Below are 20,515 nucleotides of genomic sequence, written 5' to 3' on the forward strand. Positions count from 1 at the left end.
ACAGACTTTATTCAGATTTCACCAGTTTTTCCACCAGTTTCTTTTCTTGTGTTTCAGGATCCAACATTGCATCCGGTTGTTATTTCTTCTTTAATCTACTATAGTCTGTGACAGTTTCTCAGTCTTTCTTTGTCTTTTATAGTCTTGATACTTTTGAAGATTTCTGATCAGGTATTTTGTAGAACATCCCTCGAATGGAATTTGTCTAATATCTCCTCATGATTGAAATGAATTTATTCACTTTTAAAAGAATGCTGCAGAAATGATGTTACGCCCTTTTTAGTACATCATATGAAGTTCTTGATGTCAGTATATTTTATTACTGGTGATATTAAACTTCGTCATTGGATTAACATAGTGTCTGTGGTTTCCTGCATGGTTAAGTTACTAGTTTACCTTTGTGTTAACAGATACATAGAAAAGATAGTTTGAGACCCTGTAAATCCTGTTTCTCCTCAAGTTTTCATTCACTGACATAAGTAGTCATCAGAGGAATTTGTGACATTTATTACTCTGGTGTTCATGTAATGGTGATTTTCCATTTCACACTTTGCTGCTACATTTACTAATTGGAATTCTACTATAAAAGAACTATCTCTTTGCTGCCACTATTTATTCAGTTGTTTATGTCAGTATGAAGTCATGAATATTTATTTTATGTGTTCAAGTCCAATACTTTCATTATTTATTTACATATATATAGAATTCTAGTATACACATAAAGAAGTTTCAGAATTGTTAACCCAGATTCCTTTGAGAAACACACTAACTAAATAGATTATAGCATTTTTATACAGTTCTGTTTGTTATAGCATTTTTATACAGTTCTGTTTGTTATTTCTATTACTTTTGTTATTACTATTACCAATTAAAATAATGTTTTCCAAAGCTATATATACAGGTTAGTTCTTTTCTTCCCTTCCCCTTGCAGTACAGTTGGTATTCACTTGGAATATACTTAGATTGATTTGTTAGTGTTAGATTCAGTTTTTCATTCCCCATCCTATTTGTTGTTTGTTTGTTTCTTTATTCAGAGAGAAGGGGCTGTGTGAAGGTGTGTGAAACATTGTTGTGGTTCTGAGAGTCAAAGCTATAAGAAATATGTATATTCTCAGAAAATATCACTTCCTCCTTCCTGCTACTCTGATCCAATTCCCCTCTTCTTTCTACACATTTCCCATCCAACCATTATAAGTAACTAGTCTCTTTATGGTTTATCCTTCTTATATTTCTTTTGTACATATTTTCTTATATCTTTCTTTCATGGAGCTTAGCATACATATAGATATACTTTTTATTTTTTTTTTCCATCCACATAATAGTAGGTACTAGAAATCACTGCAGATCTTATAGAGATCTTCCTCATTTTTCGATAGCTACATAGTACTCCACTGTGTGGATGCACTTTTGTTTATTTAACCGCTTTTTTATGAATAGGGTGTGCAGGGGTTTTCCCCCCAATATTTTGCCACTACAAATAATGTGTAAATGAATAAATTTATTATATATATTTTTCATATTATTGATGGAATATCTTCGAGGTAGATTCTCAGAATTAGGATGACTGAGTCAAAAGGGAAGTGGATTTATAGTTTTGTTGAATATTGCCAAATTTTCCTCCAGAAAGATTAAACCTGTTTGCATTTCCACCAGCAAAGTATTATAGCGCTTGTTTCCTCATATCCTTACCAACAAAATATATTGTCATATTTTAAAAATTTTTAATTTTTCTACTCTAATAGGTGAGAAATGATATCTCAGTGTTATTTTAATCTGTGTTTTATTGTCTGTGAGTTTAACATTTTCATATGTTTGAGAGCCATTTTTGTTTTCTTTGTGTGTCTGTGTGTGAATTTTCCTTTCATGCTTTTTCCCCATTTTTCATTCAGTTTTTCATCTTTACCCTCCCTCTCTAGGTTCATTAGATATTAAGTATATTAGCCTTTTCCCAAAGGCTCCAATCAAAAGACATAGGGTGACAGAATGGACTAAATGAACAAAACCAATCTATATGCTGCCTGTAAGACTCATCTCAGACCTAAAGACACATACAGACTGAAAATGAAGGGATAGAAAAACATACACCATGCACATGTAAATAAAAAAAAGGCCAGGGCAGCAACACTTTTATCAGACAAAATAATCTTTAAAACAAAGACTGTATGTAATAAGAGACAAAGAAAGGCATTACATAATGCATAATGATAAAGGGATAAATCCAGTGAGACAAAATAACAGTTGTAAATATCTACATATACCAATATTAAAGCACCTAAGTACATAACGCATATATTAACGGACATAAAGAGAGAAACTGATAGTAGTACTATAATACTATGGAACTTTAACACCCCATTTAAATCAATGGATAGATCATCCAGACAGAAAATCAATAAGGAAATGGTGTCTTTGAATGACACATTACACCAGATGGACATAACAGATACATACAAAACATTTCATCCAAAAATCAGAATATATATATATTTTTTTAAGTGTTCATGGAATGTTCTTGGGAATAGATTGCATATTAGGCCAGAAAGCAAGTCTTAGTAAATTTAAGAAGGTTGAAATCATACCAGGCGTCTTTCCTGACCACAACAGTATAAAACTAGATATGATTCACAAGAAAAAAACTAGGAAATAACCCCCCAAAACATGTGGAGACTAGACAGTATAATATAAAACAGCCAGTGAGTCAACAAAGAAATCAAAGCGGATATCAAAAATTATATAGAGACACAAGAAAATGAAAACATAACGGTTCCAAACCTTTAAGACAAGCAATTCTAGAGTGAAATATAAAGTGGTAGAGGTCTACCTGGAGAAACAAGAAAAAGCTCAAATAAATTATCTAATCTTAATCCTAAAATAACTAGAAAAAGAACAAACAAAGCTCACGATGAGTAGAAAGAAGGAAAAAATAAAGTTCAGAGCAGAAATAAATGTTATAGAGACTAAAACAAAAACAAAAAACAATAGAACAGATCAATGAAAGCAGGAGCTTGTCCTTTGGAAAGAAACAAAATTGATAAGCCCTCAGCCAGATGCATCAAGAAAAAAAGAGAAAACACCCAAATAAATACAACTAGAAATGAAAGAGAAGTAATAACTGACTTCAGAAATATAAAAGATAATAAGAGAATAATATGAAAAATTATCTCCCCAAATTGGACACCCTAGAAGAAATGGGTGAATTACTAGTAACACACAATCTTCCAAACTGAATCAGGAAGAAGTAGAAAAATCTTAACAGACCAATCACTAGTAACAAAATTGAATCAGTACTGAAAAAACTACCAAAACATAAAAGTCTGGGACCAGATGGATTCACAGGTGACTTCTACCCAGCATTTAAAAAAGAGTTAATACTTATTCTTCCCAAACTTTTCCCAAAAAAATAGAAGAGGAAGGAAAGCTTCTAAATTCATTCCACAAGGCCAGTATTACTATGATAACAAACCAGACAAATATGCACACACAGAAAGGAAGGGAGGAAGGAAGGAAGAAAGGAAGGAGAGAGGGGGAGGGAATGAAGGAGGGAAGGAGACAGAGAGAGAGATAGTTACAGGTCAAAATTCTGAATGAACATAATTGCAAAAAATCCTCAGTAAAATACTAGCAAACCACATCCAACAGTACATTAAAGGGATCATTCACTGCTACCAAGTGGGATTTATTCTGGGGATGCAAGGATGGTTCAATATTTGCAAATCAATCAACATGATATACCACATCATATGATTATCTCAGTACATGCAGAAAAAGCATTTAACAAAATTTTACATCTATTCATGTTAAAAAAATCTTCCCACAAAGTGAGTTTAGAGGGAATACACTTCAGCATAATATGAAAAAAAGCCACAGTTGATATCATACTCAATGGTGAAAAACTGAGAGCTTTTCCTAGATCAGGAACAAGATAAGGATGTCCTTTCATTCTACTTTTCTGCTACTACAGCATAGTGTTAGACATGCTAGCTAAAGCAATCAAACAAGAAAAAGAAATGAGGCATCCATATCGGTAAGGAAGAAGTTAAACTGTCATTTGCAGATGACATGATACTATAGATAGAAGACCCTAAAGACTTTACCAAAAAACTATTAGAACTAATAAGTAAGCTCAATAAAGTTTAAGGACACAAAATGAATACCCAGAAATTGGTAACAATTCTATACACTGATAGTGAAGTAGCTGAAAGAGAAATTAAGAAAACAACTCCATTTATAATTGCCCAAAAAAGAATAAAATACCTAGGAATAAACTTAACCAAGGAGGTGAAAGACATGTACTCTGAAGATTATGGAACACTGATGAAAAAAATTGAAGAGGACACAAACAAATGGGAAGATATTCCATGCTCATGGATTAGAAGAATTAATATTTTTTAAATGTCCGTACTTCCAAAAACAATCTAAAGAGTCAATGCAATCCCTTGCAAAATACCAATAGCATTTTTCACAGAACTAGAACAAATAATCCTAAAATGTGTGTGGAACTACAAAAGACCTCAAATGGCCAAGACAATATTGAGAAAGAACAAAACTGGAGGTGTTGTACTTCCAGTTTTCAAGATATACTACAAAACTGTAGTCAAACAGTATGGTTCTGGCACAAAAACAGACACATAGATCAATGGAACAAAATAGAGAGCCCAGAAATAAAACCATGCTTATATGGGCAGTTAATCTGTGACAGAGGAGACAAGAATATACAATGAAGAAAATGCTTCTTCAATATATGCTGCTGGGAATACTGGACAGCTATGTGCAAAAGAATGAAACTGGACAACTTTCTTACATCATACACAAAATAAACTCAAAATGGATTAAAAACCTACATATGAGACCTGACACCATAAAAATCCTAGGAGAGAATACAGGCAGTACTTTCTTTCATATCAGCCATAGCACTGTTTTTCTAGATATGTCTCCTGAGGCATGGGAAACAAAAGGAAAAATAAACTATTGGGACTACATTAAAAAGCTTTTGTACAATGAAGGGAAACATCAATCAAACAAAAAAGCAACCTAATGAATGGGAGAAGCTATTTGCAAATAATATATCTAATAAAGGGTTAATATCCAAAATATATAAAGAACTTCTACAATTCAACACTAAAAAACCAAACAATCCAATTTAAAAAAATGGGCAGGATGGGGCACCTGGGTGGCTCAGTGGGTTAAGCCTCTGCCTTTGGCTCAGGTCACAGTCTCAGGGTCCTGGGATGGAGCCTCGCATCGGGCTGCTCAGCAGGGAGCCTGCTTCCCCCTCTCTGCCTGCCTCTCTGCCTACTTGTGATCTCTCTCTCTGTCAAATAAATAAATAAAATATTTAAAAAAAAATGGGCAGGGTACCTGAATAGACATGTTTCCAAAGACATACAGATGGCCAACAGACAAATGAAAAGATGCTACACATCACTAATCATCAGGAAAATACAAGTCAAAACCACATACCTGGCAGAATGGCTAAAATAAAAAGACAAGAAAAAACAACTGTTGGTGAGGATGTGGAGAAAAAGCAACACTTCTAAATACGAATCAAAACCACAATGAGATAACACCTCATACCAGACAGAATGGCTAAAATTAGCAACTCAGGAAACAACAGATGTTGGTGAGGATGCAGAGAAAGGGGAACCCTCAAGATACAAACAGTGATTCAAAGGGGCACATACGTCCCGATGTTTATAGCAGCAATGTCCACAAAGCCAAACTATTGAAAGAGCCCAGATGTCCGTTGACAGATGAATGAATAAGGAAATGTCACACACACACACATACATACACACAGGAATATTACTCAGCCATCAAAAAGAATGAAATCTTGCTATTTACAATGACATGGATGAAACTAGAGGGTATTATGCTAATCAAAACAGTCAGAGAAAGATAAATACCATATGATTTCACTCATATGTGGAATTTAAGAAACAAAACCAACGAACACAGGGGAAGGGAAGGAAAAAGAAAATAAGAGGAAAACAGAGGGAGAGGCAAATCATAAGAGAATTTTAACTAAAGGAAACAAACTGAGAGTTGCTGGAGGGTAGGTGGGTGGGAAGATAGGGTAATTGGGTGATGGGCAATAAGGAGGAGACTTGAAGTAATGAGTACTGGGTATTGTATGTAAATGATGAATGACTAAATTCTACCTGTGAAACTAAGAATACAGTATACATTAATTATATTGAATTGAAAAACAAATTTTTAAAAAAATATCTTATTTGAGAGAGAGAGCATGTGAGGACAGGCATGGGGAAGGGGGAAAGGGAGAAGCAGGCGATCAACTGAGGAGGGAACCCAACTTGGGACTCAATCCCAGGACCCCAGGATCATGACTGAAGCCGAAGTCAGATGTCTAATGGACTGAGCCACCCAGGTGCCCATTAAATATAAAAAAATTTTTTTAAAAAGAACTCTTGTCCACTTTTGGTGGGAATGTGAACTGGTACATCCACTGTGGAAAACAGTGTGGATTTTCCTCAAAAAACATAAGTAGCATATGATCCAATAATTCCACTAGTGGGTAATTACCCAAAGAAAACAAAACCACTAATCTGAAAAGATTACATGATCCCCTATGTTTTGCAGCATTATTTGCAATAGCCAAGATATGGAAGCAATCCAAGTATACATTGATGGACAAATGGATAAGAAAGATATGGTGTGTGTACACACACACACGAATATTATGCAGCCATAAAAACGTTTGAGTTCTTGCCTTTACAACAACATGAATGGACCTAGCAGGTATTATGTTAAGCAAAAATAATTGAGACTGAGAAAGACAAATACCATATGATTTCACATGTATAGAATCTAAAAAACAGATCAAATTAAGAAACAAAAAACAGGGGCACCTGGCTTGCTCATTTGGAAGAACATGCGACTCTTGATCTCAGAGTTGTGAGTTCAAGCACAATGTTGGGTATAGAGATTACTTAAATAAATAAAACTTAAAAGAATTTAAAAAACAAACAAAAAACCAGAATCATATCTGTAAACACAGACAAGAAACTAATGGTTCCCAGAGGGAAAAGGGATGGGGTGTAGGCAAAAATGGGAGTAGGAAAGGAAGAGGAGTAGGAAACACAGGCTTTTAGTTATGGAATGAATAAGTCAAGAGTATTGTAATAGCATCCTGTGGTGACAAACGGTAGCTACACTTGTGGTGAGCATAATATAATGTGCAGAGAAGTCAAATCCCTATGTTGCACACATAAAACTAATGTAATGTGTGTTACCTATACTAAAAAAATTTTTTTTAAGAATATTAGCCTGTTGTCTTTGGTATGTATTATGAATATTTCTCCCAGTTTGTCAGTTGTCTTTTTGTGTATGTTATTTTTTTGTCATGCAAAAAATGTTTATTTATATTGGATTTACTTCTCTTCCCAGGCCAGAGCTAATGTAGCAGCTCACTAATATCATTAAGATCCTATAGTCATTATATCTTTCTACCACCAAGTGTGTTGGATTGTCTCCCCATCATTGTAGGATGGTTGCTAAGCCTCTGGGTATCACAGCAGTTCCAGGGAAAAAGAATGAGAAAAGGCTGTACTAGCCATATACATCTCTTTTTATCAGAAGAGTCAAAGCTTTCCAAGAAATTGCCCAGAAGACTTCTTTTAGATCTATTGGCCAGCACTGAGTTATATGCCTATTGACTACTTGGGAGGCTTCTTTGATAAAGTTTATGAAACAAAACAAAACAAAACAAAAAGCAAGTTTTCACTCTCTTATTCTCTATATTGGTATAAAGCAAGGAGAAATGGAAAAGAATGGAGAGGAGGAATGGGAAGGGATGATGTCAGCTCACCTATCAGAGCCTGCCAAAAAGCAGGGATAGGGGCACCTGGGTGGCTTGGTGAGTTGGAGCCTCTGCCTTTGGCTCAGGTCATGATCCCAGGGTCCTGGGATCAAGCCCCGCATTGTGCTCTCTGCTCAGCGGGGAGCCTGCTTCCCCCTCTGCCTCTCTGCCTACTTGTGATCTCTGTCTGTCAAATAAATAAATAAAATCTTAAAAAAAAAAGCAGGGATAAATAATATCAAAGAATTAAGCATTGATTATAGGGTCCCTTAAAGGAGAGTTGATAGCTGTCTGGATGGCAGTATTTCAAAGGGTTCAAAAACCTTGTCTTCTATGTTATGTTTAATTTGGCAACTCCTTTGCTGATATAAAGTGCACAAAGAAGCAGCCTATCTCTTTAGTGAGTGTTTCAGTTAGGTTCTTTGTCCACTGCAGGTGACCAAAAAAAAAAAAAAAAAAAAAGTAAGTAAGAAAGAGAAAAGAAAATCCCACCTCAAACTTTATCAAGTTAGAAAAGGAAGTTATTACCACATATACCTGAAAAATCCAGGAGTAAATTATATGCAAATACAACTTGATCCAGAATTTCAAATGACAGTAAGAGGAACCAATTCCTTTCCATCTCTAAGCTCATAGTCCCTCTGTGTCAGTTAAACTCTCAGCTAAGCTCACCCTTCATATATCAACTCTTTTTAGGTCCAGGCTTATATACTCACAGCCTCGAATCCAGTGAACAAAGTGCTTCTCTTTACCAATTATTTGAATAAAAGTCCTGATGTTACACATTGACTAAAATTATTTCATATGCCTATCCTTGAACAGTCAATTTGGGCAGGAAGATGCAGGGCTCCTGTTATATTGAGTCACAGGCCTTGTCTAGCTCATCAAAGGACAAGCAAGAGACTATTATCAGCAAAAGCAGAGAGTAGTGCACTATAGTCTTTTATAGCAGACTTCTGCAGCTGATTAGGGTTATAAGTTCTTCAGAAGACTACTCCCGTGATTCTTTATGTTCCTAAGTAATAGCATAGTGGATCTGGACTGTAAAATGTTGACTGGTAGGCATTTTCTTGGCTAATCAGTCTAATATGTATATCTATATGCTTGGTACTAGATTAAGAACCATGAGATCTGAGTTTAAGTTCCAGTTATGCAGCTGTTAGTTTTATAACTCAACAAGTTATTTTTTTCCTATATGTAGCATAGGAATAGTAAATTGTTACATTTGCCTCACAGGACTATTTTTTTTTTTAAAGATTTTATTTATTTATTTATTTGACAGACGGAGATCACAAGTAGGCAGAAAGGCAGGCAGAGAGAGAGGAGGAAGCAGGCTCCCCACTGAGCAGAGAGCCCGATGTGGGGCTCAATCCCAGGACCCTGAGATCATGACCTGAACCGAAGGCAGAGACTCAACCCACTGAGCCACCCAGGTGCCCCGCCTCACAGGACTATTATAAGAATCAAGAAAGATAAAAGATTGGAAAGGACTTCAAAAATTATAAGTATCCAAATATAGGCTGATAGATTTCTGCATCTCATAAAATTTCCCAGAAATTTTGTTGGGTTTATTTTGGTATTTTGAAAATACTTCTACCTAATTTAAGTGGCAGACATAAAAACAATATGAAACAACAAAATTATAAAAATAAACTATACTTTCACCATATACTTTAGAGAGAATATTTCTTTTTACTTAATTTTTGCCTCTGGTCTCTATTTGAATTATATTTCTAATAGATTGGTTTTTTTCCCCTTTTCTAGGTATGTCTTCAGAAGACCATCAGAAATGCCAGAGAGAAATGTAAGAACTAACATTTTAAAGTTGTGCTTTTGGCCCGGTTAGCTCAGTCAGTAGAGCATGAGACTCTTAAAGTTGTGCTTTTGAAAACCCTGTGTTCTAATAGTTACATACCTGGAGTGATTATTAGCTCACAAATTCAGGTGTTCATTTATTCATAGTTGGTTGAGGAATCATTATGTGCCCAAAGTATGCTAATTGCTAGAGATATATTATAATGAACGAAATTGATTAAAAATAAAATCCTTGCCTTCATCAAGTCCACATTTTGTTGGAAGAGGTGGACAATAAGTAAATGAGTAAATTTATACTATTCTATGTGGTAATGAATCCTATAGAGAAAAAGTAAAATGGGGGTGAGAGAGTATTGGAACAGAGGTTCACTATTTTGAGTAGTGTCGTCAGAGAAGTCGTAACTGAAATTTCAGCAGAAACCTAAAGAAGACAGAGCAAGATGTGTGACTCTATAAGTCACACAGGAGAGAAGAGTAGTAGTTGGAGCAGGAATCCACAGCAAGAAGGGCTGGGTTCTAGGAGTGGAGTGTGGGAGGGGGAGAAAGGAAGTGAAAGAAGCAGCAGAAGCCATATCACATAAGACAATGTAAGTGAATATAAGTGGATTGGAAAGCCTTTGAAAGGTTTAGAAGGGTGATATGATATAACTTAGGTTTTAGGGGCGCCTGGGTGGCTCAGTGTGTTAAAGCCTCTGCCTTCCACTCAGGTCATGATCCCGGGGTCCTGGGATTAAGCCCTGCATCGGGCTCTTTGGTCAGCAGGGAGCCTGCTTCCTCCCTCTTTCTGCCTGCCTCTCTGCCTACTTGTGATCTCTGTCTGTCAAATAAATAAGTAAAAATCTTTAAAAAAATAATAACTTAGGTTTTAAAAGAATCACCCTGGCTCTTGTGTTGAGAATAGATTATGAAGAGACAAGGAATTAGGGAGATTATAGTTAGGAGACTGTTGTCATAATCTAAGCAAGAGATACTGGACTGGAGTGGTGAGAGTAAAGGTAGAGAGGTCAGATTTTACCTATATTTTGAAAGCAGAAGTAACAGGATAGACTGTTACTTGTCGATGTTCTGAATGGTAGAGTATGAAAATAGTGAAGACTGACTCCATGGTTTTGGCTTCAGCAACTAGAAGGATGGTGTCGTCATTTATTAAAATGGGAGAGACTAAGGAAAAGCATTGCTGACAAAGATCAAGGATTTGGTTTGGGGCTTGTAGACTAAGGGGTAAGGCATATGTGAGAGAGACAGAATCTAAACTGAAGGAGGTAATCATAATCTGGATCATAAATGGCCTTAGGGGCTAGGATTTTTATTTTCTCTTGAATGTGATGGGAGTCTCTGAAAGATTTTCAGTAAACCTATAAAATATAACAAAAATTTTAAACACTTTAATTTTCAAAGTTTGAAGGAACTTGCAAAAAAATTCATACAAGTTTAAAAACAAATCCAGGAGACACCATAAAGAAAATGACAAGACAGTCTGTAGGATGGAATAAAATATTTGCAGATTATAAATCTGATAAGGGACTTGTATCTGGAATATATAAAGAATTCTTGGAGTGTCTGGGTGGCTCAGTTAAGCGTCTGCCTTTGGCTGGGGTCATGATCTCAGGGTCCTGAGATCGGGCCCCACGTCAGGCTCCCTGATCATCAGGTAGGCTGCTTCTCGCTCTCCTTTCCAGTCGTGCTCTCTCTCTATCTCTGATTCTCTCTCTCTCTCTCTCAAATGAACAAATAAAATCTTTTTTAAAAAATTTTTAAAATAATTCTTTTTTTTTTAATTTATTTATTTATTTTCAGCATAACAGTACTCATGTTTTTGCACCACACCCATTGCTCCATGCAATACGTGCCCTCTCTATTACCCTACACCTGGTTCCCCAACCTCCCACCCCCCCCGCCCCTTCAAAACCCTCAGGTTGTTTTTCAGAGTCCATAGTCTCTCATGGTTCATCTCCCCTTCCAATTTCCCTCAACTCCCTTCTCCTCTCCATCTCCCCATGTCCTCCATGTTCTTTGTTATGCTCCACAAATAAGTGAAACCATATGATACTTGACTCTCTCTGCTTGACTTATTTTGCTCAGCATAATCTCTTCCAGTCCCGTCCATGTTGCTACAAAAGTTGGGTATTCATCCTTTCTGATGGAGGCATAATACTCCATCGTGTATATGTACCACATCTTCCTTATCCATTCGTCCGTTGAAGGGCATCTTGGTTCTTTCCACTAAAAAAGAATTCTTAATAACTCACAATAAAAGGAAAAAATAACTCAATTTAAAAATGAGCAAAGGATCCAAACAGGCATTTCTCTATAGAAGATACATAAGTGGCCAAAAAATACATGAAAAGATGCTCAGCATCATTATCCATTAGGGAAATGCGAGTCAACTTGAATGAGAATCACTTCATACTCATTAGGATGGCTATAATTTAAAATACTGTTAATAACTATTATATTGTATATGGAAACATTGGTACTCTCATACATTGCTGGTGGGAGTTTAAAATGGTGAAGGTGGGGCACCTGGGTGGCTCAGTGGGTTAAGCCTCTGCCTTCGGCTCAGGTCATGATCTCAGGGTCCTGGGATCGAGCCCCACATTGGGGTCTCTACTCAGCAGGGAGCCTGCATCCCCCTCTCTCTCTGCCTCCTCTCTACTTGTGATCTCTCTCTCTCTCTCTCTCTCTCTCTCTCTGTCAAATAAAAAAATAAAAAATAAAAAATAAATAAAATGGTGAAGGTGCTTTGGAAAATAGTTTGGTAGTCCTTCAAAATGTTACATGTGACCCAGCAATCCTCTCCTAAGTATGCGTACCTGAGAAAAATGGAAACACGTGTCCACACAAAAACTTGTCCTGAATGTTCACAGAAACTTTATTCATAATAACCAAAAAAGTAGAAACAGTCCAAATGTCTATCTGCTAATGAGTGCACAAATAAAATATGGTATAGATATATGGAATATTATTCAATAATAAAAAATGAAATTCTGATATATACTACAATGTGGATGAACCCCAGACATACTCTACAGTATGTAGAAAGTGAAAGAAGCCAGTCATATAAGACCACATACTTTATGGTTGCATTCATATGAGGTATCCAGAATAGACAAATCTGTATAGACAGAAAGATTAGTGATTGCTTAAGTCTAGGGTGTTTGGGAAGAAATAGATACTGACTGCTTCATGGGTATAGGGTTTCTTTTGGGGGTGATGAAAATGTTCTAAAATTAAATGTATGACAGTTGTACAACTCTCTAAATATATTAAAAGCCATTGAATATACACTTTATATGGGTGAATTGTGTGATATGTGAATTGCATCAATAAAACTTTAAAAAAAAGCTAAGACTTAGGAAACCAAGGAAATATCATTTTTAATAGAAAATACAGGTAGGAAAGATAATAGACCAAAAATAAATAAGCTATAAGAGTTAAGAGTCAGATAATTTAATTGAACCACATTTTGGCTCTCAGCTTTTTGAGATACAAGGGAAAGTCCTATAGCTATTTGATAGATTTTGTGTCTGTCAAATAATGTTACAACTCTTGCTATCTTATAAGTTGATTTTTTAATCAGAATTAAATAGTAGATGGGACAATGTTATCTTCCTTGGTGGGTCTTTATGATTTAGGTATTCTGTGCTGATGAGTTTATGGGGGTGAGGATTGGTATACTTTTATAGTGTAGATCTCTGTAGAACTTTTACATTACTCAATCAAAATTCTTGCCTGTTATCCCACCTCTTCACATATGCACAGACATATGCATGATAATATTTCTGTCTTAAAATAATCACTTTTGCAACAAAGAAAAAGAAGGATTAGAAAGAGTGATTAGATTGAAGGAATGTCTTTTGTAGCATTTCAAGTGAGGGTAATTAGGACCTGAACTTTATCAGCAAGGACAGCAAAAAGGGAAAACTTCAGAACAATTCAGAAGCGATAATCAGTAATTTTTAATGTTTGGTTGGTTGGAGGAAGGTGGAGTCCAACATGGTTTCTAGCCCTCTGACTTAGGAAACTGGGTAAATGATGACTAATTCATTGGATGAAGGAACACAAACAGAAAAGCAAGAGTGAGTTGGCATAACAGATAATTTTAGTTTGGAAAATATTGAAGTACCTAGAACACTTTGAGGTGGTTTTATCAGGCAAGTAGTTATATATTCCAGCCTAGTTAGCAAGGGAATGATTCTGGGCTGAAGGGATCGTTGTCACCCTCGGAAATTGTGTGGAGTGAGAAAAGAATAGTGTTAATGCGAAAGCCTCCTTACAAATATGCTTGTATCTAAGTGGTAAAAAATTTCTGAAGATAAGGGAATCTTTTACAGGCATACCTCATTTTATTTGTACTTCTTATTGTGCTTCACAGATTTTACATTTTTTACAAATTGAAGGTAAGCAACAATGAAAGTTCTGAAGATAAATTATTAACGTCACCAGAGAGAAATGATGATATACAATTTTAAATCTCTTCCACAATTTACAATGCAATATATTTTTAGGAAGGAAGGAGAGATGTTTGGATAGTAATAGTAATTATACCACTTTTGACTATTAGTTATTTTTGGCATTCTCTTTAATTAAGCACACATTCACAAAGTTAAAATCCTACAACTTTGACATAGTACCTAATAAAGAAAGGGAGTTTTGTTTATATTGATGAAAGATATGTATATACCCAGTTCAATGAGTGTTGCCTATATATTGCATGGAGCAAACGTAATACAGTGCTTGATTATGTGTATCTGATCTTATTTTCTGCCCCCCCCCCCCAATGTTGCCCTGTCTTTAAAAAATAAAATGTACCACATGGTTATGTGGAGAAAATAGAGCTTTCATCTCTTTTCTCTTCCCTTCCCTTCTCTCTTTCCTTTCCTTTGCTTCCTCCCTTCCTCCCTGCCTCCCTTCCTTCCTTCCTTAAGTTTGTATGTATGTATTTATTTATTTGCTTCTCTATTTTTAAAGGTTTATTAATTTAAGAGAGAGAGCTCAAGCAAGGAGACGAGTAGGGGGAAAGGAGACAAGCAGACTGCCCATGGAGCAGGGAGCCTGATGTGAGGGCTCAATCCCAGGACCTTGAGATCATGACCTGAACCAAGACCTGACCTGAATCAAGGGTAGGACACTTAATGGTACTGAGCCACCCAGGCACTCTAAAATTTTTGTTTAAATTCCAGTTAGTGAACATGAAGTAGAATATTAGTTTCATATGTAATTTATTTATTTTTAAAATTAACTGACTTCAACTTCTCATAGACTCTCCTTTCACTTCTCTCCTTTTTAGCTTGGAAATGATGAGTTCAACTTATTAGTGCCATCCATTTACTTCCAGTTAAAAGTCTCTTTTGGGTGAATGCTGAATCTTACATATTTTTTCTCTTATTACATATTCCTGAGTATGGCATATAGGTATATTATCATACCTCTTGATTTGCCTGGGACTGTCCTGTATGTGTCTACTTCTGACATAAATTTTAGGAGAACTCCCTTTTACTCTTGGAAAGGTGCCAGTTTGAATAAATGGTCACCCTAAATATAGGCTCCTTATAGGTACAGGAATAAGCCAGAGCTGGGGAAGGGGTAAAGTTGGGGCTTTGAGGTTGTTTGGGATCTACATGTTGACTCTGGACTTATATTAATTTATGGTAGAGGTTTTGAGACTGGTTCTGTACCTGGGCTGCTGATAAAATTTTTGGTGAACTTACATCCTTATTTAGGGCCTGAGATCCTCCATTGCTGATTTTTTTTCTCACCTTAACTTCTGTTGCTACCCAAAACTCCTTGGATGTCTTTGAAGTCCTCCAACCATATTTTGACTTCATTGCCTTTCTGCAACCTTTGTGGTAGAGTAGTGGTAGTGGCCCAAGTTAAGTATTTTGGTTCTAATTTGAGCACCTTCTGCACTGCCCTTGGTATTTGGAACCTTGAGAACTCATTCACAATCTAGAGGAATTAAGGGACTCTCAAGGAGAGCTAACTGAGGTCTCCTGAACACTGAATAGTCCAAACTCTTATTTTGATGTTGAATTTCTGCCCTTTGTGGGTATCTCCACCTAGAGTGAATTTGACACATGCCCCCTCTGCTTTTGGCTTTCTCTTCACCTGTTCTAATGTCATCTTTGTACCTAGTACTCCCACTTCCAGATTTATGGCTTGATGGAGAGAAGTCAGTTCCCGCTGTCAAACTGCTTGTTTCCCAAGACTCTGTCCCCTTTTCCTTAGCAGTAGTCCTCTAGGCGGAAGGCATGGAGCAGGAATCTATCTTTGGTCACATCCTGAATTTCTTCTACACTCTGTAGCAAATAGTAAAACTCTGTGGTTTTCACCTACATATGTTAAGAGGAACTTGAGGAATGTACCAGGATATTAAATGCGGCTTTCAAGTAGTGTTAGAGTTTGAACAGGGACCTCAATAGATGAAAACAAAATAAATTAACAAGTACCCCCCATTCCCATTTTTATTATCCCAAAATGACTGTTTTATTATATAAGAGAATAGCATAAAAACAATGGGATACACCTGAAAGTTCATTCAGGGGCAAGAAAGCACTATTTTTGACAGGATTTATTTAAAGAGAAAATAGAATAGAATAAAATTGGGTTTTTTTCTTCATTTTTAAAAAATTAACATAATGTATTATTGGTTTCAGGGGTACAGGTTTGTGATTCATCATTCTTATATAATACCCAGTGCTTATTACAACACATACCCTCCCTAATGTCCATCACCCGGAGTTACAGGATCCCTACACTCCTTTCCCCTCTAACAACCCTCAGTTATTTTCCTATGATTAGGAGTCTCTTACGGTTTGTCTCCCTCTCTGGTTTCATTTTGTTTCATTTTTTCTCTTTTCCCCTATGATCCTCTGCCTCGTTTCTTAAATTCCACATATCAGTGAGATCATAGGATAATTATCTTTCTCTGATTGAATTATTTCACTTGGCATAACACCCTCTGGTTCCATCCACATTGTTGCAAATGGCAAGATTTCATTTTCTGATGGCTGCGTAATACTCTGTTGTGTGTGTATATGTATATATACCACAAGTTTATCCATTCATCTGTCAATGGACATCTAGGCTTTTTTCATAGTTTGGCTATTGCGGACATTGCTGCTATGAACATTGGGGTGCAGGCACCCTTTTGGATCACTACATTTGCATCTTTGGGGTAAATACCCAGTAGTGCAATTGCTGGACTATAGGGTAGTTCTGTTTTCAACTTTCAACTCCATACTCCAGAGAAGCTGTACCAGCTTGCGTTCCCACTTGGATTCCACTTTCTCCACATCCTCACCAAAATCTGTCATTTCCTAACTTGTTAATTTTAGCCATTCTGACTGGTGTGAGGTGGTATCTCATTGTGGTTTTGATTTATGTTTCCCTGATGCTAAGTGATGTGGTGGATTCGTTCATGTGTCTGTTGGCCATTTTGGATGTCTTCTTTGCAGAAATGTCTGTTCATGCCCTTTGTCCATTTCTCAGTTGGATTATTTGTTCTTTGGGCGTTGAGTTTGATAAGTTCTTTGGAGATTTTGGATACTAACCCTTTACCTGATATGTCATTTGCAAATATCTTCTCCCCTTCTGTCAGTTGTCTTTTGGTTTTGTCAACTATTTCCTTTGCTGTGCAAAAGCTTTTTATCTTGATGAAGCCCCAGTAGTTCATTTTTGCCTTTGTTTCCATTTCCTAAAATTTTTTTTGCTTACTAAATTCAATTGTTCAATAATCCAACAATAGTAATTTAAAAAATTATCTTCTCACATTTAGTTTTCAACTCCATTGTCTTGCCAGGAACTCAGAAATTCCATTTTGGTGGTCAAAGGCTGAGCTTTGATCCTTTGGTATTCCTCTTGTAATTCTTTTATACACATTTCAACAGAATTGGGAATGATATAATTTATAAAAGACAAAAGGATAGGGGTACCTGGGTGGCTAAGTCAGTTAAGCAGTTAAAGTTAGGTCATGATCCCAGTGTCCTGGGACTGAGCCATGCATTGGGCTCCCTGCTCAGTGGGGAGTCTTCTTCTCCCTTTCCCTTTTCCTCTGCCACTACCCCCACTCATGCTCACATTCTCTCAAATGAATAAAGAAAGAAATAAAATCTTTAATAAAAAGAGAGAGAAAAAAGGATATTAATTTTTTTAAAGATTTTATTCATTTATTTGACAGACTGAGAGAGATCACAAGTAGGCAGAGAGAGAGGAGGAAGCAGGCTCCCCGCTGAGCAGAAAGCCCAATGCGGGGCTCGATCCCAGGACCCCAAGATCATGACCTGAGCTGAAGGCAGAGGCTTAACCCACTGAGCCACCAAGGTGCCCCTAATTTTTAAAAAGTATTATATTTCATGTTACTTGAGATTGTTACCACAAGAATCCTAGGAAACAAAATTGCCTTTTTTTTTTTTTTAATAAATGAGGAAACCAATAATCAAGACAAGTTAAGTAAATTTTCAAGACCACTCAAGTGTGAGTAGCAGAACTGGGCTTTAACCCTAGGTCTGTCTGATTCTGAACACTATACCTTTTCCTCTATTTGTATTGTCTCACACTGAAAAATGTATAAAATATATTGCTTTTTATTATTAAACTACTTTTTCATATAGATACAGGAACATTTTTAACCAGTTTTAGTTTTTCTACAGGACATTTGATATAAATATAAATGTTATTATTGTAAGTATTATTTGAGGATTCTCAAAAGTTACTGAAAGATTAAGAGAATAACCATTAATTTGTTCTCATTATAGAGTGATGACATTAGCAGACCAAAATATTTCTTCAAAACCAAAGAGTACTACACATTCAGAATCAGGTAATAAATACTAAAACTAATCATCTTCATTATTCTGTATTTCTTTATTTTTGTGACAGTACAACATATTTTGATAAAATTGGTAGCCCGGGAAACTGAGTGCTTTTTGGCTTGTTGTATTTTAAGAAATGAAGATATGTGAAATTAGAATGCGGGTCTTAACTATCCCTGTAACACCCTTCATTAAGTCATTTCATTAACATTTTCTGAGTAGGTACTCTGTATTAGGCATTGCTATATATACAGCAGTGAGGAGTGATATAAAGTCCTTGCCTCCTAAGTTTCAGTCATGGAAAAGGAACATAATCGATAAACAGATATATTGGAATTATGTGTGATGATTGAAAATAAAAATCAACATAGTACCTTGCATAATAGACACTAAATAATTTAGTTTATTATTAGGATAAACTTAACTAAATATTTCCAACCTTTTAAATTCATGCTCTCTATCAGATTGCTATTTTCATTTCCTGAATCAAGTTTTATAGCATCTGTTTTTGGGTAAACTTGAAGAATTGCTGATTTGGCTCCTAATAGGTATGTTTATATAAAGAAAAAAAGTTTTTTTTAACATAATTGTCACTTTAAGAAATTCTCTTAATCAGTATTTTCTTTTTTTTTTAAGATTTTTAAATTTTTATTTATTTGACAGACAGAAATCACAAGTAGGCAGAGAGGCAGGCAGAGAGAGGGGGCGGGAAGCAGGCTCTCTGCTGAGCAGAGAGCCTGATGTGGGGCTTGATACCAGGACCCTGGGATCACGACCAGAGCTGAAGGCGGAGGCTTTAACCCCCTGAGCCACCCAGGCGCCCCAACTTAATCAGTATTTTCTACATGCCAGGTTTTATGTTAGGAATTCTAAGTATTAAAATGATTAAAATAGTTGCTGTTCTTTTTTTTAAAGATTTTATCTATTTATTTGACAGAGAGGGAGAGAGAGAGCACAAACAGGCAGAGCAACAGGCAGAAGGAGAGGGAGAGGCAGGCTCTCCATTGGGCTCCATCCCAGGACCCTGAGATTATGACCTGAACCGAAAGCAGAAGCTTAACTAACTGAGCCACCCAGGTGCCCCAATAGTGGTTGTTCTGAAGGAAATTAATGAAGTGATAAAAACTAAACTTGTAAAAACACACATCTTTTAAAGGAGTAGCCATCTATTACCCTAGAGGGTGAACATTAGAAGGGGGATTTGTTTTATAGACCTAAGAGGGAATTTGTGAACAAGAGAAGAGAGATTATGAAAGGGAAAGTGGTAAGCATACCAAAAACAATCATGATTTTATTTAGGTCTTGCCCAATAAAACATTTTGCTTTGGTGGTAGAAAATGTTTTTTATAAGGCCTAGTAGTAAGGGAAAATAGTGATTCTGAAATTATGTATGCTTTTGTGTTCTTTTATGTGATTGACTTGAAATTTAAAATTAAGTCATATCCATGGAGCACTGGGTGTTGTGCAAAAAGAATGAATACTGTTACACTGAAAAAATAAATAAAATGAAAAAAAAAAAAAGCCATACTATCAAAGTTACCAGTTACAATTTTACCTCCAAAAATAAACTTAAAAAATAAAAAAAATAAAAAAAATTAAGTCATATCTTGCTCAAGAGGTATTTTTTACTTTCTTATTCAACAAAACTATCTTTGTTCCAATTGTTTGTCAGCTTCTTTATTAAATGTTAGAAAATAGTCTAATCATAGAGACAATTAAACAATAAATTATTTCTCAGGTAATTCCTACTTCTTTGCAATCTTATCTACCACTATTAACGTTTAAATGTGGGAGTTCTTCAAGGTTAGTTCATAGATTTTAATCTTTTTAAAATTAACCTTTGATATGTGTAGGTGTCTTATTAAAAGAAGGGCTTCTGAGTTTTCTCTCATTAAAGACTCTCCTCTGAGGCTAAGACCTTTATATGCAGGTGCCTTCTAAACATCTCCCCTTGGATGTTTCAGAGACACCTCATCACACTATTCATTAATTCCATTCATTCAACAAATATTTATTAATCATCTACAGTGTGACACAAAGTATTTTAGTTGCTGGGGAACATGAAGGAGTC

At 35.9% G+C, this 20,515-nt stretch overlaps 1 protein-coding gene across 2 annotated transcripts in view; it reads left to right on the forward strand.

Moving 5' to 3' along the window:
- Positions 1-20,515, forward strand: part of MEIKIN (meiotic kinetochore factor) — a 91,706-nt gene that overhangs the window by 21,268 nt on the left and 49,923 nt on the right. For both annotated transcript variants that reach the window (XM_046000446.1, XM_046000447.1), the window contains 2 exons: positions 9,581-9,620; positions 18,388-18,452. In XM_046000446.1, coding sequence (XP_045856402.1) covers positions 9,581-9,620; positions 18,388-18,452 — 105 coding nt within the window. The remainder of the gene's footprint in view (positions 1-9,580; positions 9,621-18,387; positions 18,453-20,515) is intronic.

The sequence above is a fragment of the Meles meles genome, chromosome 3 (genome assembly GCF_922984935.1).
Source record: "Meles meles chromosome 3, mMelMel3.1 paternal haplotype, whole genome shotgun sequence".
Classification (NCBI taxonomy): Eukaryota; Metazoa; Chordata; class Mammalia; order Carnivora; family Mustelidae; genus Meles; species Meles meles.